Genomic DNA, 27,285 nt, shown 5'->3' with positions numbered 1-27,285 from the left:
ATTCTGTGGGCAACCTGTATCGAGAATCATATAGTTAAATGCAACACCACCTGCCATAGACGCATCAGATGCTTGGCATTCAATAACATCAGAGTTAACAGAAGCAACCCAGGAGCGGTTTGTAGAACTATCATGCTGTTGGTTGTCTTCCGAACCTTGTTGTTTCTCAGAACGATGTGGGCAATCTCGAGCAAAATGTGCAATTGAACGGCAAACACGGCATGTTAAAGGTTTACCGTCAGCATTTAGGGGATTGCGATGTTGCAATTTTCCACGACCTTGTCCACGATAACTTTTATTTGATGAATTACCATTTTTCGATCGGTATTGTCTCCATGCAACGTATGTTTCGTATTCATCTAGTGTGGCAAAAAAAGGCTCTTGTTTGACAGCAGGTTGAACTGAGGCTACAGCGGTGTTGGATGATTGAGTACTTGTGACAGCAGCACTGCCAAAATATTTCTTAAGCGCCTTTTTAGCTTGTTTATACATTTCATTTGGTTGATCCCCATCAACTTCTCTCATTGCTAGACGAAGGTCAGAATCATTAAGATTGGCACCACACAGTAAATTAAGTCCATGAATACGTTCACCAAGTTTCATGTCGAAGCGCTCCATTCGGACTTTATATTTCTCATAATACATGATATATTGTTCAATACTTTGATCTTCTTTTCTACATAATATACGGAAGTCTTTCCACGTGTCAAAGGCTGACGTGTTATCGTCCTTACTATAGTACGTTTCTATCAATTCTATCACCTTTTTCCACCCGTCATCACCTGTCATGTTCTCCGTATCAAGGGTATCAAATAGTTGACGACGTATTTCGCTTCCATCCGGAAGATGCAATGCTAATTGCAAACCATGAACATCTTTCAGTCCAGTTACACCAGAAGTGGCAACTTTCCATGCCTTGGCTTCTCGGAGCCATAATGAAAACTCTTTGTTTTCTTCATCCCACCGTGGTGGGTTTAAAAATCCACTAGCCATTGTTTAACTACCGTCCGCTACCATGAAAACTCGCAAATGTTAATAGAGATAGATAAACCCACCACTATATATTAATACCTATAAATATACAAACATATAATAAACATAAATGAACTGCATTGTTAGAGTCAGACAGTAGGATGTTAACATATATCCCTCGATATTTGTGAGGGTAGCCATGTAAAATATGCACATCTATCTATCTATATACATGGTCTCCCAACTTCCATTGGAAAATTCCTTACCAACATTGTCTCTGGAAATGAGTATGTATATGTTCATAAATACCTGATATTGATTGGTCGCTCCTTGCACAACAATCTTCGTGGAGACTTATACAAATACGAGATCCGTTTAGATTTATCGGATTTTTACTGTGGAAACATTTTCTAATTTGTTGAATATTTTTTCATTCTCCTTAAAAGAAATAATTCGTCTCCATTTTTATATTTTAATGGGTGGTGCATTACCCCCTCCCCCCCCCCAATGGCAATTTGCCGTTAACGGAGACGAAAACTGTTTGTCGACGGCCCCTTAGAATGTGCATAAAGTTTGCAATCTAAAGAAGGAAGCATACGGATATTTTTTAATTTTTTTATAGATTTTCATTTCTTTTTTTGGTTCCCAAAAGTGAAATTAACATAGAAAAAAGTCAAACTTGAAAACCCACTAATGTCAAATTGGATGTTTCTTGTGGCAACATGAGGATGGACACTTCCCCTTCAGGCTAAAATACGCTATCTGTTTAAATACAAGGTTAAAATCTTACAGATTACCTTTAAGGAACTTTGTGAAAGGTGTCTTATCTACACGTAAGCCGTTTAACATGCTTCAAAAGTCTTTCGAATCTGCTGCCTCTACGATTATCACAGCAACCTTTTTTTCTGTAAAAAAAGGAAGAGATTCATATGGGTAAAACCAAGAAAAAATCTGGGCATTAGTACACGAATTTCACACAGAAGTTCAGTTTGAATAGGCAACATTTTTAAAAATGAGTCTAGATGTTTTTGATCAATTGCTTTTTTAAGTAACAGGTGCTAGTTATTCTGAACTGAAACATTTTTTTTGTGTTCCAAGCACTTGGGAAAATTAATCCAGAGGTTTGCAATGCAACATAGAGCAATTTAAACAAGCGTTACACGAAGGTAATTTTTTCTAAATCATCTTAGTAAAATAAAGATAAAAATTTAAAGAAAGTTAAAATATGCTTTTAAAGTTATCTTGCTTTCAACTCTATTTTGCATAATATTCCAAAAGTGATGACGTCAAACGTTTAAAACAATACACTTACTAAATTTTAAAACAGGAATATAATCCGTTTAATCGAAAAAGATGATCACATCTATCTTTCTTATTAACACATAGGTAAAACTTGGCAGGTTTCATTTATATATATATATAATTTTTTGTCTGGCAAAGAAAAGTACACGTAACTTTGCTTGAACAACAATAACTTAATAAACTACAAAACTCCAAACAACTAAACTCCAAAAAAAGATAACGCAGCTGGATGTGGTTGTCAAGATAATCGTCAAAATTTAGTTTATGGAATATATAAGCTACTATCGTAATTTAGTATTGTTTAAAGTTGTACCTGATTATTTGTGTACTAAATTCATACAAATTAATTCTTTCTTTATGCAAAATAATACTTTGTTCAGTAGAGGAAAAACTGGCTTGTACTTGAGAAAATGTTCAAAATTCCACATTTGTTAAATTTTTATCATGTCAGGTATCAAATATTTTTAATAGATCAAATAATAAATTGTTATCCATGTGAAGACAAATGATACATTTTTAATATTCTGGAATTAGCAAACAAGTACAAAAAAATAAAAGAAGATAAAGCAAAAACAATCTATTTCTATGATAAAAAGATACTTTTATACTAGATGTTGGGCCTAAGTGTGTGGAGAAGATATCCTTAGTTTTAAACTGTAATTAAAAAATATGATAAAAAATAAGGATGTACGTTTTTATCATGAAATTAGAGGAACAAGAGGCCTTAGCTTTCCATCTTCTCAGGGTGATTTATATTTATCTAAGGTTTCGCAATGAAGAAAATCTTGCAGAATTGTTTAAATTGTTTATACGCAAAAAATAATCTCCGTGGGATTCTTCCATATTACTGATTTGTGAAAATATAAAACCAAAAATTTCATTTACAACTAACGAAAAATTTTCTCATTATTTTCGCTGATCAAAGTTAAAATTGACATAACAAGCATTTTGTGGACAAAAAACTGTTCGAGTACAAATTATACATACTTTGTATGTTTGACGTGTTTTGGGATTTTCAGTAATTTCTTTTTATTAAATATGATCTAGGACAGATTTTGAAATGTGAAAAAATAAGCACAACACAAGTTATTTTAGCACTTCAATGGGTTTAAAGTCCAACTTGCCAACCACAATATGAAAGTCAAATTAGTATCTTCGTTCTGAAATAACAAATGTTTGAAATGTAAATACTGCCCAACTTCCATTTTTGTCTCAATTGGAAAAAAATTAACAGGTAAGACACACCTTAAAATAGGTCAACTAGCCTCTCAAAAAGTGATGCCATTAATGCCAGCAACATCACTAATTTTATTAACTCACTAACACCTTGACATTTCACATTTGTTTGGAAAAATACCATCATATTTAATCAAAGCAGATGCATACTTTTATTCCATATTGTTACCAAATGTTATCAATTTGATTGTATGACAAACTTATTTTGAAAATAATGCAAGTAAACAAACCATTTCTGCACTACTTCACTGCAAACTAAAAATTGCGTATAACTAATCTTATTTTCATGTTATTTTTGGTATTTTGGAATGCATACTTTGCGGAACGACAATGGATATGACATAGGTCTATTATGGCTCGTGACAGATGTAATCTGAAATCTTAATAAATGTAAATCACCAGAAAATTAAGTCAACAAGAGTGCAAATGAGACGGATATACCAACCTTAGTCTAAGGGCATTTTGTGTATAGCAGTGTTTGACCGGGGATCAAGGTGGAGACAAAAATTGACACAATAGAAAAAGTGCAAATCTATTTGGCTTCCCAATCCATTAAAATTAAACCAAACTACTTTCAGTTATGATTTTAATCCTCATCTACATAATTTTACTGAGAACTTCTTGTTATTAAAGGACATTGCATCTTTTTAAACACACTTGTTTTTTCATACTGTTATAAATTTGTGGATGACTGCAGGTCAAATTCTGCTTGCTGCAAAGCAATGTGTTAGCGATGCACAAAGTAGCTGTACTTATACAGTTCTTTGTATTGTGTAAGGTGACAGTGGACTTACGGGACGAGAAAGACGAGATGAACTTTGCCACAAACGAAACTGCTGGTAGTGAAATACCCCTGCAACAAAGTCAGCCAGCATCGCTTATAAATCAATACATATATCCAGCTGCAGATAACTTTATGACAAAAAGCAATGCATCAGTCACTGTGAAACAAAACATGATTCGCAAATATTACGCTATGAGGGTATATTATGTTCTTTTTTCTTGTTTGCAAAAGCACACTAACAACTTAAATCTTGAGTTACCATATATTATATATATATTTTTATAAATTGCTATTATTTTTATGAGTTAAAAATTTTTAATTTATTGTTTCCTGATATGTTTTTTTTTTAGCCAGGAGTTTTTGAGCATGCTGTTGAAGATGTAAAACAATATTTAAATCCAGTCATTGAAGGAAAGTTTCTGTCAGCATGGCTGTTAGCTGAGTAGGGTTTGATACGTTTTGTTACTGTTTTGCTGATCTAAAAGTAGTGCAATTACCCTGTTAGCCTTGCTAGTTTTAATTTTTTAACGAATGTTGGAAAGGTTTTGCACTTGGCTTTATCAAAATGCAATATAATAACCAGTTTCAACATGCAAAACAATTAAGTGTTATTTACTACTGCTTTAGATTGGTTAGAAGAATCATGTCATCACGCTTTTAGACATCGCCGTGATATTAATACAAAAAAACGTTTTTTAAAAAAACTTTTTACTCAAATTTACCATATCCCTGATCTACTGCTTTTAAAAGATTGTGAGATTTTTGGAAAGTTTTGACCCATCATTTATAATATGTTGTTTAAAAACGTAAAATATGTAAACGTCTAACCAAAATTCTCATTCCTAATTTTAGTTGAATGTTACATATTTGGTGTTTTAAATAGTTTTATTGACGTGATAACAAATTTGCTGACTTCAGCAAAATGTATTCTTTCAGTTTCAAACAATATTCCGTCTAAGTTTTGTCAGTCTAGCTTTGCACAGTTAGTTTGCACATGTGACGTGATGATGGGGGAGGTACAATAAGCTTCCCTCTCAGGACCTATTAAATCCATATCTTGAGAGGGAAGCTACCCATGCCATTTATATAATACGTTCTGTATGTTTTTTAAATGTTTCAATAATTTGTAGAATCGATCATTGGGATCATGAAAAAGAACGCATCGTCATTATAACTGACACACAGCTCGTGTTGGTGAAATATAACTTTGTGGCATCAAGGATTGACGAGTGTAAGCGTGTTCAACTTCATCGCGTGGATCGTGTTCAAGGTGGAAGATTTACTTACCCAAACAAGACAATGATGATGTAAGTATATTTTCTGCAAAACAAGTTTTTTGTGCACTTGTCAAAGTAGTTTAGGCTAAAAAATTTAAACAATTTCTATAAAAATGAGAAATAATGTATTGAGTCAAGAAAAAAGTTTTGTTTGAAATTGTGTGGATATCTTAAAGCTTTTATGTTACCTTAAAGAGAACACGAGGTATAGAATGATGTTGGACTTATATTATAGATAGCCCAAGTTATGGAGTTCTCAGCAAAAAAATGAAGAGACCTGGGACGAGTAAACGAGTGTCATTTTGACAAAAAAATTATAAAGTTTAAATGCACATCACAGGTCTAAAATTACTTATGACAGGAATGTCAAAAGTTGCTATTACTTAAATATCACATCATAATTTATGCAGCATAATTTAATCTATAATTCCTTGTTAACAAACTTTTTCAGCTATGTAATAATATAAGTCCAACATCATTTTATACCTCAGGTTTCCTTTAAGTATTATTCGCCGGGGGATATTTCTACAAAATTTCTCGATTTATCTTTCCAATTCGCGAACAATTTTTTGTGCGAAATATGTCACAGTCACAGCCATTTCCACAAAAAGGGTAGGTAGGGTTATATACGTTAGATACGAGAAAATATCGAACGAATATAAGAAAATTAATCTCTTTTGTCACTATTGACTAACAATTACAATCACACTGTTCCCTTATACTTTTTTGTTTTCAAAAGGTTTTGCACATTATACCTCCGCTGTCTTTTGCTTTCTACCAGTAGTTGCAAAAATAATATCCCGCAAAAAGTTTGGTAAACAACTGATTTGCGAAAATTTCTTTTGGCGCAAATGTTTTTCTCTTAAGGTACTTTTCATTTAGAGGCTTTGTTCTTTGCATTCTAATGATTTAAAGTGTCTTTCTCTATGTGTATGAAGACAGGAAACCAGTTACTTTTTGTCAACTGAATATCGTTTATTAAAAAGAAGTTCCGAATTCTAAGTTCTAGAGAATGTTTGACATACTGAACTAAGTTCACTTTTTGTTTGCTGCAGGCCTCGAGCATTTCAAACTGGCATACGAATATCATGGAACAAAAACGAGGTGTTAACAAGATGGCAACGTTTTAGTCCGTTCTTTAATTCGCCGTCCTATCTCACTTTTACCCAGCATAAGGCAGCATTTTTCATGGACACTCTTCCAGCTCATATGGTGTATGAGGACTTCAAATCAGCCATAATTAGCGCAGTCCAGGGGTCTGGTGCAGTATTTGAAGTGGTCATTGAGCCAATTTTCATTGAAGTCTATGTTGGCGCTGTGTCTGTCATCCATAACAGCTCTGAAGTTGGTTATTCGAAAGATAGAGGCGCGGCTAGTTTTTAACTTACGCTGTTACTTATCTATGTTAAGATGGTAGTTTGGTTGTCTGAATCGTGTCCATTATTATGTAAGACATGTCCGCTAACTCGTGATAGGTGCTCCGAATTGGCGTTCTTATTTCGAAGTATTCGAATTAGCGAACATGTTACGTCACTTAAATAGTTTTAATTCTTTTTTTGTTATTCTATTTTAATAGGCGGCTTTACTTGCAACCAGTGAATTTTTTACATTCTTAATTTACACCATTAGCGTAGCATACCATAACGTATTGTTTTTGGTTTCAGTTATTTGGTTTAAAAAAGATTATAATTTTTAAATATTTTTATACACCTACTACGAAAAAGACTAAATTCAATCCTATTTTTTTCATGTCCACCAAATGATCGAGCTTTTCCAATCGAATTAATTGAATTCAGTACAATGCATGAATCTTGTACCAACATTTTCACTGGAAATCCGGCTTAAAATTCTTACTTTTTTGTTGTAATGATTTGTGTGAGTTTTATTGTTAGCAAGATGTTTTATTTTAACTAAATTTGTTATATTATATTTATTTAGCACTATTTTGCAATTGATTTATACTATAAAGTTAACTCCTAAAACTCTAGTTTAAAAAGTAATTCAAGTAGATATTTTTTCACATGTCGCAGCGTTTACAGCATTTATTATCCAGTTGAAATTACAAAGTAAACATTCTAGTTTGATTGAAACACTCAGTTTAAAATCGAGTACTGTAATAGTTCGATGTAACGCCATTTTTTTGAACCTCGAATAAACGCCCATTGAAACGTACTAAGATATCTTCCTGTTTTAAGCGCCCTTTCTGATAGTCTCTCTCAAAAGCATTTATCCATTAGTTATTTTACAGTTAACAGTCTCCAAACAGATTCTAAATTTCCAATGTAATGTTTAACAAAACAAAAGTGAATAAGCGCCTCAGGGCGTTTCACCGAAGCGTTACAGTACACTCAATTTTTATTATGCAAATAGTGCAAATGTTGTTATTGTATATAGTATGAAATCCGAAATATTTCGATGCCACATCGTCACGTAAACGTTCGTCATTGTATATATTTATATCATAAACAGAACAATAGAGTGAGTTACTGCTTAATTTTTCAACGCAAAAAATTTATTTAAAATAGGTAGGATGCGATCTTTTACTTTTCTGCACGAGGCAAAATATTACGTGCGGAGCGGAATAATCAAGCATTATTATTGGTTGCCGGAAAAATAGAAATTAATTTTACTGTCGAACGGCAAAAATCTCCACTAGCCCCCAAAATGCTCAAAATCATTTCGCTCAACCATGCCGTCGTGGGGATGGGACTTTGCGAACCTTAACTAATGCACAAGTGGCCGCATTCTTTTCTTTTCGTAACTCGGTGCCGTAGATCATGAGAATAAATGTTTTGTACTTACGTGAGCGCGTGCGCATGCGCGAATAAAAGTCAGCGCTGACGTCTAATTTTCATTACCATTTTTACGGTGAGGGAAGATTAATCTCTTCGTCTTGTCAAATCTGGGGATTTTTAAAAATTTACCTTTAATGTCCCAACAAAATTGGGTTTTGAGAAGCTGTTAGTTAAAGTCAAGAATTTGTGCAAGCAGCATAATAAACGTGACGTCATCAGCTATATTTCCTTATTCATGCGATATATTTTAATATTCTCAAGCTTGCTACACTGTAGATAGTGAGAAAATTTTTGTAAAGCGTGAAAATCGAACTAATGTAATCATGTAATTCGAACCCGTATAATTCAAATAATCATATAAATCGAACTAATTCTCCGGTCCCGTCCAAGTTTACTCTAAAATCCTTATAAGAAAACTCCTATAATTCGAAAAATCATGTAAATCGAACAGTTTTCTTGGACCCGTGAACATTAAATTCGAATTTTGAAAATTTTCGTCCGTTCATAGTTCTAAAACTCAAATTTTTCAACAATGGAACACTTCTCTCGCATTAAAACTCGGCCGAAAAAAGTCAAACTCCTATAATTCGAAACTCATGTAATTCGAACAAATTTTGAATACCCTTGGAGATTTGAATTACATGAGTTCAACTGTAGTTGGATGCGAAAAAAAAGGCATCATTAGACACAATTTAAACATAACAGCAAATCTCAACACGTATTTTAATGACGTAAACATATAACATAGTGACGCTTGTTTGTTTGTCACCATTTATCATACCAATGTTTTTGATCAATTTTATCATTTTCTATCTTATCACTTCCCCAGCATCATCAACAAGAGTTGTTACTATGCAACTGACTTGTTTGTTGTTCACACCTAACAACTAAGAATTATAAAAAATTTTCATGCATGCATAAATCAAATTTAATTTGTAAGCCTTAAAATCTTTAATTGAATTATGTAAAAGTTTAACACTTTCCATCCATCAAAATACAAGAGAATCCGAACATTTTGGAGTAGAAACTGTTCGAAAACAAATCAAGTAGTATGCAAAACCTCACAATGAACGCTATAGTGTTGACACTTTGAATTATTGCAACAATGGCGCGACATCAAACGAACACTTGAACCTTTGGCGCCCTCTAGATTTAACACATGTCCTAGAAGCCTAGGGTCGAAATTTCAATTTAGTAAATATTAACAACCCTAATGTCTCAAAAATGCGAATAAGGTTGAAAACATTCGAGATTTAAATGGGGTGTGGGCCAAAAACTTTATACATAGCTACATGTTCTGGCCTCGAGGTAGTAACATAAAAACACACATTTACAAAAAAAGAGATATTTTTATTCAGAACTTTACATTTACAGTTGATCGTAGTCTTCTGCATGGAAGAAAGAAATAATTCCAGTTATTAACGCAAGACCAGCCGAAACCCATCCTAATGCGAATGACCATTCAAAGCTGTGAAGATCGTCTTGCATCTTATGGGTGAAGTAGCCCATTGCAGCCACTTCAAAGACAACTAAAAATTAACAAAAACAATGAAGAATTATACTGTTGTTACATCAGTAATACGAATTTTGTGTTGAACGGACGGTCTATGTAGAATTCCTTTTATATGCTTGTATAGTGAATTGGAGAAAAAAGTATTTATTAAAAATATTTTGCTTAACTTGTATATGTGAAAAATACTTACAAGTTATTAACAACAGGATTGCTGTGAATTTTGGAGATAGAGTTTTCACAAAATGGAGAAGAAGCATGTAAGCAAAGATGAAAACAAAACAGATGCATGACAACACCATCAAGACTTGTGTAGGACGAACCGACTCTAAAAAAAGGGATAGAAAATTTAGATAACTTTAGTACAAAAATAAATCAATGTTGTTTATTTTATAAAAAGAAATTTGAATTCGTTTTGTTTCGACACCTTTTTCGGTCGAAGACATTTTCTTTTCTTTTATTCAATATCATAAGAAAAACAATTTTTTACCCACCTATGTCATGCGTTGAGCATCCTATCGCGGTACACTGTTTCCACAAACCAAGATGGTTGTTGTGATCAGTTTTCAACGTTCGCCAATGGTTTCCTGCGGTGGCCAGAACTGCAAAGAGAGCAGCAAAGGCTATCAAAGCGAAATTGATATGCTTTAACAGGTTAGAAGCCATGATAAAATGCTTGTGGCTGATCTTAAGCGCGACTGTCTTGTTGCAACGTGTTAAGCCAAACGCCCATGTATGTATACTTCACCAGTTCTATATCTACTCTCCTGCTGGGTTCCATTATTTACGTTCAATGTGCATAACATTACAATTTTTATTTAAAAAGGTGGAGAGTTTTAAGTATCTAAATTTCATGGATAATTAAGCAAGAAATTTTCTTTTAATGACATCGTCGATAAGGTAATTCAGTAAAATATGTTAAAAGAAAGACGTTAATTATTCTCCTTGACCAAGAGTTAATAAACAAGAGAGCCAAAGAATTTAAGCTTGCCAACTTTGTTTCTACAGCGTTGTTTGTTAGATAGAAATCAAATGTGTTTACTATCGTATGCGCTTCAATGATATTCACTTAGTTTTATACATTAAACTCGATAATCCCACATGGATTTAGGTACTCAAGAGCTAATTTATTTATCAATATGTAAACTGATCTTTACAACATTTCATTCTTGATAACATATTGTGAACAACAATTTTTAATAAACTTTGTAGTTTTCAAGAATTTTTTGCAGTGGAACCCCTCCCCAGGGCGTTCTTTCCCTATTTGGTCCTTACATCAAAACTTTTTAAGGAGCCCTGGAATGATAATTTAATGTAGATCTGTTTTCTCAAAACCCTTCTTTGTCTTCACAAAGACTAAAATTTGCCATAATGCTAACAGGCTTTAACACTCGCTTGGCGCAATAGTGAAATAAGGGTTAAAACATAAATTTCAATGTGGGAAAGGGAAACATTTTTCACAAAAGACAATCTGTGATAAATGTTACACTTGTTCAAATATTGTATTTTAAATAGTTTTTACTCCCTTCTAGCTTAATCAGACTCAAACTTTTGTCTGGGAAAGTTTGTAAAGCATTCTTGTGCCCAGAGCTCTTTGTGATCAATACCTCCATAGTAGTACTTTCGAGATTTATCTCAAACAGCTCTGGGGTCGAGAATGGTTGTGAAGCTAATTAGTCTAATTTAATTTATTAATGTCACTCGCCAAATTTAGTGACTAAAATGATTTCAAATGTCCAATAAAATCCAAAATGGCCAGTGATTGTATACATAAAAAAATAGTGAAAAAGCCAACTCTCTATTACTCCGACACTCTATCACTCGAACAATTTTCAATTCGAGTTATAGTCTACTGTTTTTCCTTCCAGTCTTAGAACCCATATAGTCTTTTTCGACCTCCAGAAGCAGACCTTCATTCATTCATTAATTTTATATATTTATAGGAGGTATTTCGCACAAACTGCATTTGCTCAAAATAAAAAATGTAAGCTAAAGAGAGAAGAAACAAAAGCGGGGCTTAGTGATTGATAAGGCAACTCGTGCCTTCTTTTTGCTCCAGCTATCTTTGTATTTATTTAAAGAAATTTTAACCTGTAACATTTATACAACGGCAAAATATATCTCTACTACTACTGCTGATTTTCGATAACATTTTGAACGATATTTTGATAAAACATAAATCTAAATCATTGGCTCTGCCATTTGTTTTACTTTATCGGACAAACAAAGTCGGACAAAAGGGACTATTTATTTTTTCCGAAGTGACTAAAATTATTAGCTAACTAAATTAATAACAAAAATTCTGTCCGATAAATCATTTAATCCAAATGTGTTCTGAGAGCTGTTAGGCTGTAATATAAATTATATTTACTTCTAAAACTGATGACAAAAAGAGATAGTGGAAGTATAGTGAAAAAAAACTAACATGTCAACCTCGATCCTAAAGGGCCTGTAGCGTTTTTTGATATGAGGATAAAACGCGTACGATGCGTTTTTTTTATGTAATAAAAACATTTCCTACATCACGAAAACGACATGGCACAAGTGCTTTTAAATTTTCGAATTTTAATATGTTCAAATTTGTTGTCGCTATTATTGAACAAAAGCCAACTTGGTTCATGCATATTTTTTGTTGACATGGTTTTTGACGTCACACTGCATGGACGAGGTTGCGTCCTCACAGGACTTGTTTTCTGAGAGAGACTATAATTAATCGAGAGGTTTGAGCAATGAGGAAGACAATTGAAATTTAAGAAAACAAAAATAACACAAGAAAAATTTCATAATAAAGTTATACGTAATATTCATGTCTAAAACTGTAAAGCTAATATTTATAACTGAAACATTTTATTCTAAAAAGTTATTTATTTTTAAAAATTTGATAAAAAATACATTTAGACAATCACAGGAGGCACATATAGCATTTTTGCCTCTTTTTCGCAGCGCTAAAAAGAACAGCTGTGACAAACTGACCATGAAATGTATTTTGTCAATCAAGGCCAAAGAAAACAAGCCAAAAATTTGTGATAGCAATTTTCCCAAAAAACACTGCAAATGCCTTGCATGTGTACCAACTACAATTAATTTACTGTCTCTTAGGCTAAAAGTACACTGTACGACACAAATCTGAAGCTGGCTTCAGATTTGTGTCGTACAGTATAAGATCATCGTTAATACGTTATAACATTTAAGCCAAGTTTAAAAGTCTCTATTTACAAATCGATCCTTCATGTTTTAGCTTAACACTACTGAAATTTCGACTTTTTTGTGAAACAGTATGGAGACATTCAAAAATCAAGAGGAAACTCAATTTGTGCAGAATAATTTGTGAGGAATTGACGATTTGTGTATAAATACTAGCGTAATAGTGACCACTCAGCTTCACTCTAGGTCCTTAGAAAATACATTGCTTGTCATGTAAAGTACTTTTTGCTGTACCAGAAGGCCATGGAGGCCATTTAAATGCCCTTTTCACTTGTTCACTGTGAGCAAATAGTTAGAATATGTTTTGAAACTATTTGTGTGAAGGTTGACTGCTGTAAGCCCGTGCTTTTTTTAACCATAGTATTGCCTCTGTAAATAATTATGTTTATGTGTGAATAAGACTTTGTATAGCAATGAATTGTAATTAACTTTTTACGCATATTTTAAAAGTGGATAACTATGTTGCACACCATTAGACAAAGACAACCTACTACACTGCGATACGAAGATCCCGACTTCGCTTTTATACAAAGAAATGCGCCCTACTACAGAGAAGTACGCTCTACTACAGGTTACTACTACACCCTACTACAGAGAAATACATTATACTTTAGGCTACTATAATCTATTACAGCCTACTACACTCTACTACGCTCCACTACAGGCTACGACGTTTTTTCCGATCGATTTCTGGACACTACGTCATCACAGAAAAAGATGTTCGGCGTTGATTCTTTCAAAAATTAACACGTAATTAATGATTTCAAAATCCGACGGAAGTAAGTGCATAACTGATATGACGTCATGAACAACTGTCCGAAATGTGAAACATCTTTTCTCTAAATTGTTTTAATCAATGTTTACACTGTATTTTATTCTTTTTTTCATGAAAAAGAGTCTTAATGGCGTGGAAGACAATCCATCTTATGGTGATTGTCCTTAACACGCCCGAGTCTACTACAGGCTACCGCACTGTACTTCAGCGTACTACACTCTACTACAGAGAAATACATTCTACTCCGGTCTGCTACAGAAAATAACGCACTACTACACATCATTACGAAAAACTACGCTTACTACATTCTACTACAAGGAAAGAAAGGGCCTGCTACACTGTATAGCAGACATTGATGCGCCTCACTACAGTGTGCTACAGTAAAAATTACTTAGTTAATCACACATAGTTTGTCAATGTTGGGAATAAAAAAAAAAGAACTAATAATCTGGTGAAAAAATTGAGGTCCCTCAAGGCTCTATACTTGGTGCTCTCCTGTTTTTGATTTACATTAATGATCTTAATTCCACTCAAGTTCTAAATCCCAATATGTTTGCAGATGATACTAACGTTTTCTATTCTCATGAAGATCTCAATACACTCTACAGAACTATAAACAACGAACTTTTAAAACTGACTGGTTCTCTAAATGTATATTATTTATTATTTAATATACATTATTTCACCAAGCGCATAAAAGAAACAGACTACCAACAATATTACCGGAATTAAAAATCGGAGATTTCACAATCTCACGTGAAACAGAAACGAAGTTCCTGGGAGTTTTACTAGATGAGAATCTTACCTGGCGGAAACACATTAAAACTGTAAGTGTAAAACTTTCAAAATCTTTTGGTGTTCTTTCTAAATCTCGACACCTCCTAAATAAACATTGTCTAATAAATTTATATTTTTCATTCGTACAATATAGTCATATAAATTACGTAAATAGAGGCAGGGGGCAGCACTAATAAATCTAAACTTGAATCGATATATAAACGTCAAAAAGGCGCTGTAAGGACTATTCTTTTCCAAGACACATTCACACATAGCAAACTAGCACTACAGTATATAAAAGCTTTCAATATTTTCCAGATAAATATTTTTCAAAACGAATGTTTTATATATAAAGTAAAAAACAAATATATACCCCCCATAATTTCTAACATTTTTTAAGTAAGAGAAAGTAAATATTCAATCGGGTCATTTGGTCAGTACTGTCCACTATACAAAAAAACTAAGGTCAGTTAGTTTTCAACTTCATATCCTGTCCATATATCTGGAATGGCATACACAAAATTGATAGATTTGAACTTGCCAATGAGCGATCCTTTAAATGTTTTCAAAATAAAGTAAAAACATTTATATTACACAGATTGAACAATGAAGTCTAGTACTTTTAGATTTTTATTTATTTTCTGTGAGTTTCCTGGTTTACAAAAGGTGTTTAAATTAGACCAACCTTGTCCCCAGGGTCTTGTTGCCCCTGAGCCGTGTTGTTATTACGGAGTGCCGGTATTAACTTCATCAACAAAGGCAAAATGCCCTCTGGGAATGGGGGTTGCAGTTAGACAGCATTATTACATATTTTTAATCTTGTAACAATTAAGTTTATTAAATTTAGTACTGTAACACTTTACTACTGTATATACCTTTGTTTACGAAAAATATCTATCTAAAAAATTATCTCCACAGGGTGTGGCAAAGTACATAAATATGTTATCTCCTATATATATAGGAAGTAATACGTAGACGACTAACCAGGAAAAGTGCTAAAATTTTGTCTCGATGACCAAGGAAAGCAAGACATTTCAGCGGCGGCGAAAGCGTCTTGTGATTTTTTGCTTTGCAGTGCATTACCTTTTCGTTTTTCTCTTGACGAAAGTTACTGAAAGTTAAAAGAATATGCCGCTAAATTTATCAGGTCTTCCTAATGTTCCTATGAGGGTAAGCGATGTCTTATTTTTATTTATTAATTAATTTTACTTTAAATTGATACTTAGGTGGGTAGCTAGGTGGTAGTCTCCTAACTATTGTAGTTAGATGGGTTAGCTTAGCTAGGAATTTCTTTTGGCAGTGGCTACAGCTAGCTAACCAGTCAAGATAAATTCCAATGTTAAAGCTTAGTTCTTACTATGGGTTAACATGGATTAATGTGAGAGCTAAACCTTGGAATATATTGTACAAAAAAAAATTTTAATGTAAAAAATGAAAGTGCAACAAATGCAGATGTGCTGGCTAATTATGCACACTGCATCTTTTAAAATCCAATGTTTAAAAATTCTTATTCTTTCAAACAGAAACATTTAGTTACTGTTTGCTTTAAAACTTCTGATTTGACACGCAGGGGGCATTTTGAACAAAATTGTAATTTATTTTCTTTCAATTTTACTTGGAGCCTGTAATCTTTTGCCTATAAAAACAAAGGCGATAATTACAAGACCTTGATCAATGAGGTATGGAACATCCGAGAAACAGGAAAAGTAAAATTAAACAGGCTACGAAATGATTTAACGAGCTCAATCCCTGTAATTTCAGAAAAATATCGTGTACAAGGACCCTCAACGGTCAAGGTGCATAAAGTTATACACACTTTAGAACCACATAGACGACTAGAAGACCTGATTGTAAATAATTTTTTGATGATAAATTTGCTACTTTTTTAATTTTATTTTATAAAAAAAGAAAAAAATTCTTTAGTGTTCGGTGGTAAAATAAGCTGCAGTCTATAAACAATATTAAATATCAGTAAATTGAAAATTAGTTTTCACGATAAAACAGAGACAACAAGAGAACTCACTAGCTTTAAGAAGGAAATTTATACCTTTAAAGTCGTTGTTTCTTAGACAAGAAACCATATGTTTCTATGCATAATTTTGAAGGATATATAGCTAGCTAGCTAGTTCAAAAGGTTTTCAGTTTATTTTTTAGAAAGGGTGAGCTAAAAGCAAAGTAAGTATATACTTACTAGTCGTTAGCCTGTGGAATGGGTTCGCCCGTCTTTTTTATACCGCATTGCGTGCTTCTCGCTATTGCGCAGCTAAGCTACCATTTTGCGTGACAGACAGACAGACGTATACGGGTATTATAATATAGATATTGAATAAGCGGCCTTCGAAAATTTTTTTGGGCCCTGGTTCAGGGGCGTGTTTTGTAGCTAAAAGTTATCAGAATTAATGACAAGAAGAATGATGCTCGCTAACGATAAAGAATTTTCAGGCCACAAAAACTTTTTGAAATTTCTTGATCCTTGGCGTTTTATTTTCAAACTTCAGATCCCCCTTATCGGATCCCCCTTATCGGCGATATCCCGCTACAGGGCTTGAAAAATGTTTTTGAAGGCCCCTAAATAAAGAATATCCAATATATGTAGAAAGTTAAATTCAGTTAAATTTGGATGCCCAATGTGAATTTTAAGATGATTTAAGTTCTTGTTTTTCTCCTCACTGATCATAAACTTTTCCTCCACCATTAGCTTGCCTTTCGTGTGAGTCACAAAAGTTGAAAATCAACAGTCGTCTTGTAGCTCCTTTTAAAGAGAAGGAAAAGGATCAGAAAAAGAAAGTTAAGAAGAAGAAGAAGTAGCTTTAGCATTTTTTGTTCTGATTTATTTGTGTAAATTAAAAAAACATCAAATAAATATTTTTTTAATTTTCCACACATATTGTTATTTTCTCCTAATAATTGACAGACTAATAATTTATTTTTTTCAATTTTCTATTCATGGAGCACAGTGCTTAAATTAGAATTTTTATTTAGGTTTGACACAGAAATGTATATGCACTCACTTACTGAATGTGTGTATATGGTTGATTGATACTCAACATCCCTTCCTCTGTTATTGGCCAAAAAAATTATTAAAAAGTGGTAAAGTTGATAAAAAAATGAAAAAAAAGACTAACATTTTTTCTTTTTTTTTAAACTGACTATTTCCCAGGGTTTCTAATTGTATAATGTTGAAAAAATCAGCGAGCTTTTGATTGTTTTGGTACCATAGTATTTCATTATTTTCAGTTTTTACTTAAGTGATCAAACCTTATGATTTTGGAGATGATAGAAAAAGAATGACGTTATTATTATTAGGATTTGGAATTCTTTGGTCACATTAAGATGCATTAAGGTCCGTTATTGGCTCCAGCAGAATTTTGTTACTCTTGCAACAAATGGCTCTTCATCTATTTCTTTGATACGATCATCAAAGAGTGTGTGCAGCATAAAACTTTCTCTAAATGCATGAACCCAGATTAAAAAAGAAAAAATCATCCTTAAAGAGAATGAGTGCAATGACATAAACTGACACTCTCTACCTTGCAAAATATTTACTTAATCCCATGACTGTAAGGAACATACACATACTTATGCTGCATCTAAACACAACGTTAGCAAAATACATTGATTTACAAACCGTAACCCCAGTAATTAATTGTCACAAAGTGATAGACCCAAGTAAGCTGCTTGAATATATATGAGAAAGTAGTGCGAAACATTTAGATTATCATTGCCGTCTAAAAAACTCTAAATTTCTATGTGAGAGGATTGTGATAACATAAGCGTCAAAACTAGATAAGTTTCAGGCGGCCAGCCTAGTTGCGCTGTCTCTATCTCTCTATTATTCTATTTCTTTACTTATTAAAATTACTAATTAAAAAGATTTATACATGTAAAAAAGGTTAATTAAAGTATTTAAAAAATTGACTGCTTCTTGAATTTGTGTATATCCTTTACATCATTTTTATTTGTCTGTTAGATAAGCATGTGACATGCTTTGTATTCTTTTTTTAGATAATCACCCTTGTGCTCGTTGTGTTAGCATCATGGTATGTAAAACAAACATAAAGTTGGCACCAATTTGCCAAAACCCCTCAATACTTTTGTTTACTTTGTTTACTTTATAGGGGCACAAATTGTTTAGTATATATTTACTAAAAATGTTAGTTTGTTTTGTCGCAATTGTGCATAAATTATTTCAAAATATTTTTTTGCTTATTTCAAGGGCATCGTTGAGTAGCAACTGGATAGGTGAATCATATTTATTAGCAAATTATTTCGTTGTGTTGCTTGGTTTGTGGGCTGAACGAGATGCACCATCACCTGTTCCAGTTCAATTTGTAAGTATAACTTGTTATGCTAACATTTATTATGTCTGGTTAAACCAATCTTATTTTATTCCAAAGTTTAGAAGAACGTTATTGTGTTATAGATGATATTCTTTAAAGATAAAAAGCTGAAATATAGTGAACTTTGGCAGTATTTTCAACAGTTTATTTTCTTAACATTTAAAAAAACCTATTTATGTAGTCCTGTGTTTATTTTCAAACAACAGGTTAATTAAATCCTACACAATGTTACCTGTATAAAAATAAGTTGCTGCTAAAACATAATTTTACGATGTATACTGTAATGTGTCGTTCACTGTCATTTATTATTTATACCACCAATTTGGTCCCTGCAAAACTTCTTAAAAGTTTCTTCCTTTAAAGTGTACCGAGGAAAATTTTTTTGGGCCTTTTGTGATTTTAGAGTCGAAGAGGGGGAAAATAAATTCTGTAAAATGCCCACATGCCCCTTCGTTTTACCCTTAAAGTATATGGACATAACGTTGTGATTTTTTTATCTTCAGTTTTTCTTTGGTATGATTTTTACCTTTGTAAACGACATTTTATCCGTCAGTATATCATACTCTACTTACAATGACCTCACAAAATGTAAGCACTTTTTGTTATTCTTTTTTCAATGTCTTATAAAATGTCTTCTTAATTTAACCTTCTGTTGTTTTTTCTTCTTCGTATAGCTCCATATTCCGCATTAAAACGATCCACTTTCCAATTTAACGCAGCGTATCTTTTCTACTGTCTAACTTACATGTGTATGCTTCCATATAGAGAACTGTGAATTATCTTAGTGTTGTAAACTTGTTAAAATATTACCACTTATCTGTTCAGTCGTTGTCATTGAATAATTGAATAATATATAATATTTAATAATATAGATATAATATAGGTATTAACAGCTTCAGTTTGATAAATATATCTATACTGGTATCAATGCGTGACCTATTATTATTCTGACCTGGTACCATCTATTGCCTCCGTCCAGGTTCGTCAAAAGTTAAATACCTTAATTGCTGCGATCTGTTTGGTTGATTTGGATCCTCAAAATATTTCCTCAACTAATAAATAGCCTAAAATGATTACGATTGGCCGTCGATGACAGCTGTAGCTGTCGAAACCTAGCCTAGAATAAACTCGCTAGTTTATGACATTATAATAGCTATATTATTCAATGTTATGAACTTGTTTGATTTTTGCACGTATGTGAAAGCAGTAGGGTATGATTGCTCTTAACCGGCCGGCAGTGTGAAATAAATGTAGAAGTATAGTATCTTGGCCTGCAGCTTTTATTTGATAAAAGGTATGCAAAACCAAGGTTGGCCGATTTATTTTATGTCACTATCCAGGCTTTTGCTTTCCTTTACTCGTTCAACAGAATGGCGATTATTCTGATTCTTGCCAAACCAATTGCTTGTCTATTCATCTATAAGGAATGGCAAACTCGCGGTAAGTAACACACATGTTGTAACTCGCATATTGCAACCCGCATGTTGTAACCTGCATGTTGTTGTTTTAAGTTGTTGTACCTTTACACCACGTGTAAACTAAATTTTCTTTTTTCAAGTTGACGGTGGTCAAGAGGGCGGGTCCAATTACGAACAACTGGGTGGTAACCAAAGAGGCGGATATCAAGAGTACGGCGGATATAATGAAAAAGCAGAGCACCCACCGCAATATCAGCCACCTAATCAGCCCTTTCCGTAAAATTTCCGGTGTGAATCCAAACAAGTGGGCACCGGTCGAACTCTCACTGTATCACTGTTTAGAATAATTATATTTCTCAATTTTTAAGTAGTATCTATCTTCTTGTTTATAACATTGGTGTATCTTTAAGTTTCATATCTTTCGTCTGATTAAGTGTTATTGTTTTTGTACACAAGAAATTGTAATTTAATTCTCTATTTACATGTACTTACATAATTTCTGTGTGACATTTACCTAATTTGATTATAATATTCGAATATATTTTCTATGCCAAACTTGTCATTTCTTTGTTTTTAACGAAAATAAACTAGTGTTACTTTACAATTATGCAGAATGCTTGGTAACAAAGTGTTTAAAGAGTTTACGCAAGTAGCCAATGAAAACTTACGTAATACTTGACTCGAGGATTTTACGTTGATCACACCAGTGAAAACTGAAAAAAATTTACGTAAAAATTAACTTTGGACGAGATTGTGTAAGATAGATTTTGGCACATGATGCCGTTTTTGGTCAAAATACAGCTTTCCTGAATTAATTCTTTTGGGGTACCGCTGCAGTTTCCAAACTTTTTAAAACAAAGTGAATTTAAAATCCTTACCTGAAACTCAATAGACTGAAATCTTCAGATTCATACAGCAAACAAACAACATGTTACAACGGGTATTTTAATATTGTCCTAATCGAACTCTGCTTGAAACCGAGGCTTATTAGTACAAGTAGAAAATTAAGAAGAGTTTGACCGTAACATTAATACCACCAAAACAGCATTTTCTTATGTGGGACCAAATTAAAATTGAACATTCTAAAACATCAAAATTCTAAAATTTTAAAAATACATAATTCGAGAAACGTGTATTATGTAACGTAAAAGAAAGCCTTTTTTGACAAGAATTACCATATCGAACATAGCATGAGTGATATTGGTTTTATGTTATACAATACTGCACACTTTTTGTACAACACGGCGCACTTCTTGCACAATTCTGATACACACTGCGCACTTTTTGTCCAACATTGCGTCATTCTTTATAGCTGCGTATTTCTTATACAAACTCCGGACTTTTCATACACTGCCCACTAGTAGTCACTGCGCAATTATTTTTTTTTTTAATTTGCCAAAGCCACATATTGCTGTTTTGCAATTTTGCGAAACATATAGGAAAACCGCTAACTGTTAGCCTATAGAAAATTTTTCTCAAAAATAAAAAATGCTTAATTTTAGTCCGACCTTGGTTCAATTTGTACATTTTTACATTCTGTGGTATTTCTGTCACGAACAGCAGAGTGGGTAATAGTTTCATTGGATTGTTCTGAGGTTTTGTGGCACTGGAGATGAAAGTTTCTTTTCAAGGCTTCTTTTGGAAATATTCTTGAGTTTAAAACTTTTGACAGGACACCTCTTAGATTGGTCAAAGATTGCTTAAAAACAAATCAAAAAAATAAGATTGTTTGCGTACTGTCAGTTGTTGAGAACGAAGTTGTTTGTGCCTAAATTACGAATTCTATAAAAAGATTGAATTTCCCTAGAAAAAAGGATGAAAAAACCTGCATACGTTTCAACACAATGAAAGAGGTTTTAAAACGCATTCAGGATGCGTCAGCTAGGAAACTTTCAAAAAAATACGTTTGAATCATTAACGTTCCATTTTAAAAGATGCTTTTTAACACATGGTCGCAAAATAGTAATTGTACGTCGTAACCTCATTTGTAGGGCTTGTTTTTATATTTGGACGAAACCTGAACAAACTTAGTGTCGAGGTTCAAGATGCTAATAAATATCACTAAATATAAAAAATAAAGTATACATTATTCCACACACCACAAAGAAGAAAGGACTTGCCTATTGCCCTACCTAAACTAGAAATAGAAGGAAATCAAATTTCACGGGACATGTCCACTAAATTCTTAGGTGTGATACTTGATGAAAATTTAAAGTGGCACCAACACATATCTATGGTGAATTTAAAAGTTTCAAAATCTATTGGCATCCTTTGCAAAATCACGTAACTTTCTAAACAGACAATCTCTAATACAATTGTATTAGTCTTTTATATCTAGTCATATTAATTACGCTGGGGTAGCACTAATAAAACTAAAATACAGTCACTTTACCTTCATCAAAAACATGCTGCAAGAATAATCACTTTTAAAGATAGGCTGACTCATTCCAGCCCATTACTTCAGTCAATGAAAGCCTTAAATGTATTTCAACTAAATATGTTTCAAACGCTTTGTTTCATGCACAAAGAAAAAAGTAATGACATACCTGAAGTATTTACTAACACCTTTTACATTTCTCATAACAAATACACAACAAGATCTGCAGGTCAATACTATCCACAATTAGGAAAACTAAAAACAGTCAATTTTCCATTTCGTACCGCGGAACACACATCTGGAATAGCTTTAACAATATTAAGAAGTCAATTTTTGTATCTACTTCGGAGAACATATTTCGATGTAAATTGAAAAATCTACTTTTATTTGAATTTGAGAGCGAAACGTCTTTCTTATAATTTGAATTCTTTTTCTTTAATTTTAATTTCATTCACATTTTTTTAATTTCATTATACTTTTGTTATTTATACATAGCTATATTGATTAGGATATACTTGTTGTTAATAAATTGTTTGTAACATTAAGCAGTAAATAGCTACCTTCTCACAAACAGGCACCGCGGAAATACGCTTTGCGTAGAAACAACAGGTTCTCGATGATAAGACCACTTTTGTCTTCTGCGAGTCACCTGGCTTAGTAAGGAAAGTTGCAATTAATCCGTAGTATTGTATGTATATGTTACGTATATTATACATGTATATATGTATTGTAATGTAACGTATATTATATAAGTCTATGTGTTCCATTCGGAGTGTGCAGCTATACGGAGTACGGCTCCGTATAGGCATGTGTATACGGAGTATAACTTCGTATAGCGACATGTTTACTCCGTATAGACGGAAATATTTAAATATCTCAAAGCCGCGGGCGGCGCAGACAGCTTTGAGAGTATAATGCCAAGACTGGTTTGGCTAGACATTAGCGAATGCAGCATGAGCGTCGAAGTCTAAACTAAGAATTCTTATTAAAAAATTACTCTGAGCTATTCCAGTTTGGAAAATTGTGCCTAAAACAAGCAAATAATTTGTGTAAGAAAAAAAACGTCTATGAGACAAGCATGCAGAGTACCAATTACCGTAGATAACAGTTCCAGCTAATAAAAGTTCGAGTTAACCGGGTGTTCGAGTTACCGGCAGTCCCACTGTATGATGTAGTTTACTATTTGCGTTTTGTAAGAAGTTTATTTTTATGGCTTCCATTATATTCATTCTAAGCTTTATAACTTGGTTTTGTATGTTTCTATATGCAATAAAACTAATGATACAATCAATGACTTTTTATTATGTAATTTTAAAATTGTGTACTTTTATACCAGCCATTGTAAACTTTAACTCATTAACAATACATCGAATTCTGTTCCTACCAAACATGTCACACTCCGCATACTTAGCATGGCACGCTCCGTATACTCAGCCTGTCACACTCCGTATAGCATACTTCGTATATAAGCATGTCATACTCTGTATACTAAGCATGTCACACTCCGTATACTAAGCATCTCACATTCCATATACTAAGCCTGTCACACTCAGTATAGTAAGCATGTCACACTCCGTATAGCATACTTCATATATAAAGCATGTCACAGTCCGTATGGCATACTCCGTATAGCATACTCCGTATGACATACTCCTTATAGCAAATTCTGCATACTCCACATAGCGAATTCTGCATAACATACTCTCGGTATCTCACACTCTGTATGCCATAATCCTTTTTTTGCAATCAAACTAATGTTCCCACACTCCTTATAACTACAATATTCCTCGTATGTTTACGATGGATAAAAAGTAGGAAAATAACGTGCTTGTCTTTTTAACTTGTTCTTTATGGTGATTATTTTTTATTTTTTCGGAAATAGTTTTAAACAGTCATATATTGCAATATTTCCACTTTAAGAACATTCGTTGGCAGACTCCGTGTATAGCTAAACCAAACTCCCTATAGCAGCTATACGGAGTATTACTCCGTATAGAAACCACACTCCGTACGTCACATATGGAAACTTTTGTAACTATACCTTTTTTATGCGAAATATACCTACATACATACATCTTGAAAGAGGGGTTCGTATCTTCGCGATTGCCTTTTCTAAAGAGCGTTTAAAAATGGTGGCCACACAGAGTAAACCATAATGAAATTGGACTACTACGGGTTCCACTTTATAGTTAAAATCCGATATTCACACCTTTTACACATATTAAAACGGCTGTCCTTGTTAAATTAAAATTTGTGAAAAAAAGGATTTGGGGCCCTGGCGCAGGGACGAGCAAGCCTTTTCGGCGCGCAATATTCTGTTTAAAATACACCGTTATTGAAATTCGGGATACCCACATAGAGTGGTTAGGGCCTTTTTAGGTTTATTTGAAAGAAATTGGACATATATTAATCCTATGTAGGTGTATATATGTATATTAATGTATATATATACCATTATCAACAGGAAATGAATATCTTGGTGAGAAAGTGGTATATGGCAAATTTATATATGATTTGTATAAAGATAGCTAGACAAAGATAAAGAATAGAATAAAATATAATTATTTATTCGACAGTAAAGCTTTACATTGTTGGCAGTGCTTAAAATAAATATTTGACCACTGCCGGTCATACTGACCGTCGGAGATCCAAAATGGCCGGTCAAATTGAATTTTTCGGCGGTTAAAAATATATGTGATTCCTTGCGAAACGGTTTTAATCACGAAATTTGATATTTATTCCACTTTGATGTTTTAAATTATTCTTATGCCTCCCTGATGAAATACAAGTCCCATTGACCTACCTTCACGTTGGTGTACTTCGTAACTTTGCTTTCCTCGCGCTCATAAAAGCAAGCTGCCTGGGAACTAGGTTGCACATGGCATACTGCTGACGTAAAACACGAAGTTACCGCAGTTGCGTCAGCAAAAAAATTGCTGGCGTTATTTTGTTGTGAAATTTAAATGAATGCCACGATCAAAAACGGTCAGTGTTTTATATGAAGAACGTAAGGTATAGAGAACATTAAAGTCGGCCCCTTTCCTCATGCTGACACTCTTATGCTGGGCTGGTGCATTACACTGAGACTCGAACGAAAGACGGAAGACCATTTGGAACCATGCCACAAGTCAGTCCGACCTTCATCGTCACAGAGCATACTGCGAGAAGAGTGCGCATCCCTGCAAGTTAAATATAACCAGAACATGGGAGAGGTTAGGTGTCCTGTATCTTAATACAGCTTTTGGACGAATGTTCTCGTAATGTAATACCAGAAAAAAACATGTTAAATAAAGTTTAAAAAATCTTTTTAAAAGGGGAAAGAGAAATCAAATATGTTTAGTAATAATAATCGAAAAAAGAATGTATATTGTATTAAAAAAAAAGTCCAGAAGTTCTGTCTACCACACGACACAGCAGGCAATAAGTCAGCCCTGCCCTCGGTTTTGTGAGAAGAGATGTTCCACGAAGACTAACAATTGAGTCTTCTGTACAGTTTTGCTTTATGTTAAGCTGTGCCCATGACAAGCATTTTCGAAGCATGCCACTGGCAACTTCTGCGATATACAACGTAATGAATTCATCTCGAAACATAAAAAGCCAGTAACATTCGAAAAGAACAACAGGTTTTATTACGCAATGTAACGTATTCAATTTCTGAAAATAATTCATTATAAATGCGCATGTTTTTCATTCAAATTCCGAACTTTAAATCATTTTTTTCTTTGATTTTTAGTATAGTAAATAATTACTTTATGCAAACATTACAGATATTCCAGGTGCGCATTATTGAAGTGACTAAAGTGTTTTTGGTGCATGATTGAAAACGCTGCTCCATTGTCTATATGAAAAAATGTATAGGAATCAATAGTAAATAAATGTAAAGCGAGATTATTATCTATTCTTAATAGTAGATAAATAATTTTCTTTTGCAAAGCAAGGAATCGATATTTTAAGCGCTGGTTAGTTGAAATTAGGTTAAAAAGCAAATATTTGAAATAGGGCTAACTCTGTCAAGAAGACCAACATTAGTAGCCAGAGGCTATGACAGGATGATGTTGGTCACCTTTAACAAATAAACAAAGGGGTAAACCAAACTCATTGTTTTATAGACCATTTCGGAGATTATGCGCCATTATGGATTTTCGAAGTCTGGTGGTGCAAGTTGAACTTTGAACCCTACATGCCGTAGTAGAAAACTCTCTTAAAACACAAAAAAGAAACGAGTTTTGTATACACCCTTAGCGTGTTTAGGTCTTCGTAATGTTTTTATCTACAGTACCGCCTGAATGTAATGTTACATGTGCACAATAGTTATCACCTTTACACGAGCTTTCGGTAGCGTCAGAACTTTCGTTTTTATTATATATCCATGAAATTTTCGTGTGGCTTATTGTTTTTTATAATTACCGTAGCTTCGGTAAATCGCATTTTAAAAGTTTAAGAACAAAAAGCGGCGATACATATGATTTTTTAGATCATGTTTTAAAAGTTTAAGAAGGAAGAATAGCAATAGAAAAG

General features: G+C 33.3%; 3 protein-coding genes across 3 annotated transcripts in view; 2 read left to right on the top strand and 1 right to left on the bottom strand.

Annotated features, from left to right (window-relative positions):
- Nucleotides 1-27,285, top strand: part of LOC130640988 (transcription initiation factor TFIID subunit 5-like) — a 105,540-nt gene that overhangs the window by 61,236 nt on the left and 17,019 nt on the right. The gene's annotated exons all lie outside the window — the stretch shown is intronic.
- On the bottom strand, nucleotides 9,696-10,646 carry LOC130641001 (lens fiber membrane intrinsic protein-like). The gene is made up of 3 exons (XM_057447629.1): nucleotides 10,371-10,646; nucleotides 10,070-10,204; nucleotides 9,696-9,895 (listed from the first exon to the last, which is right to left on the bottom strand). The coding sequence occupies exons 1-3, from the start codon at nucleotides 10,540-10,542 to the stop codon at nucleotides 9,735-9,737; spliced, it is 468 nt and encodes a 155-aa protein (XP_057303612.1). The 5' UTR covers nucleotides 10,543-10,646; the 3' UTR covers nucleotides 9,696-9,734.
- LOC130641000 (uncharacterized) lies at nucleotides 15,637-20,945 on the top strand. The gene is made up of 7 exons (XM_057447628.1): nucleotides 15,637-15,802; nucleotides 18,638-18,672; nucleotides 18,849-18,963; nucleotides 19,476-19,560; nucleotides 19,647-19,692; nucleotides 20,342-20,412; nucleotides 20,531-20,945. The coding sequence occupies exons 1-7, from the start codon at nucleotides 15,761-15,763 to the stop codon at nucleotides 20,668-20,670; spliced, it is 534 nt and encodes a 177-aa protein (XP_057303611.1). The 5' UTR covers nucleotides 15,637-15,760; the 3' UTR covers nucleotides 20,671-20,945.

This window comes from Hydractinia symbiolongicarpus, chromosome 4, assembly GCF_029227915.1.
Source record: "Hydractinia symbiolongicarpus strain clone_291-10 chromosome 4, HSymV2.1, whole genome shotgun sequence".
In the NCBI taxonomy this organism is placed as follows: Eukaryota; Metazoa; Cnidaria; class Hydrozoa; order Anthoathecata; family Hydractiniidae; genus Hydractinia; species Hydractinia symbiolongicarpus.
Note: the sequence above shows the minus strand (reverse complement) of the source record. Positions and strands in the feature narration are given on the sequence as shown.

What these genes read in the sequence shown, in the direction of transcription:
- LOC130641000 (XM_057447628.1), top strand. Translation starts at nt 15,761, where the DNA reads ATGCCGCTAAATTTATCAGGTCTTCCTAATGTTCCTATGAGG. An exon ending in TTCCTAATGTTCCTATGAGG is followed by an intron (nt 15,803 to 18,637) that starts GTAAGCGATGTC and finishes TTCTTTTTTTAG; the next exon opens with ATAATCACCCTTGTGCTCGT. An exon ending in CTCGTTGTGTTAGCATCATG is followed by an intron (nt 18,673 to 18,848) that starts GTATGTAAAACA and finishes GCTTATTTCAAG; the next exon opens with GGCATCGTTGAGTAGCAACT.
- LOC130641001 (XM_057447629.1), bottom strand. Translation starts at nt 10,542, where the DNA reads ATGGCTTCTAACCTGTTAAAGCATATCAATTTCGCTTTGATAGCCTTT. An exon ending in ATGCTCAACGCATGACATAG is followed by an intron (nt 10,205 to 10,370) that starts GTGGGTAAAAAA and finishes CCCTTTTTTTAG; the next exon opens with AGTCGGTTCGTCCTACACAA. An exon ending in AATCCTGTTGTTAATAACTT is followed by an intron (nt 9,896 to 10,069) that starts GTAAGTATTTTT and finishes GTTAATTTTTAG; the next exon opens with TTGTCTTTGAAGTGGCTGCA.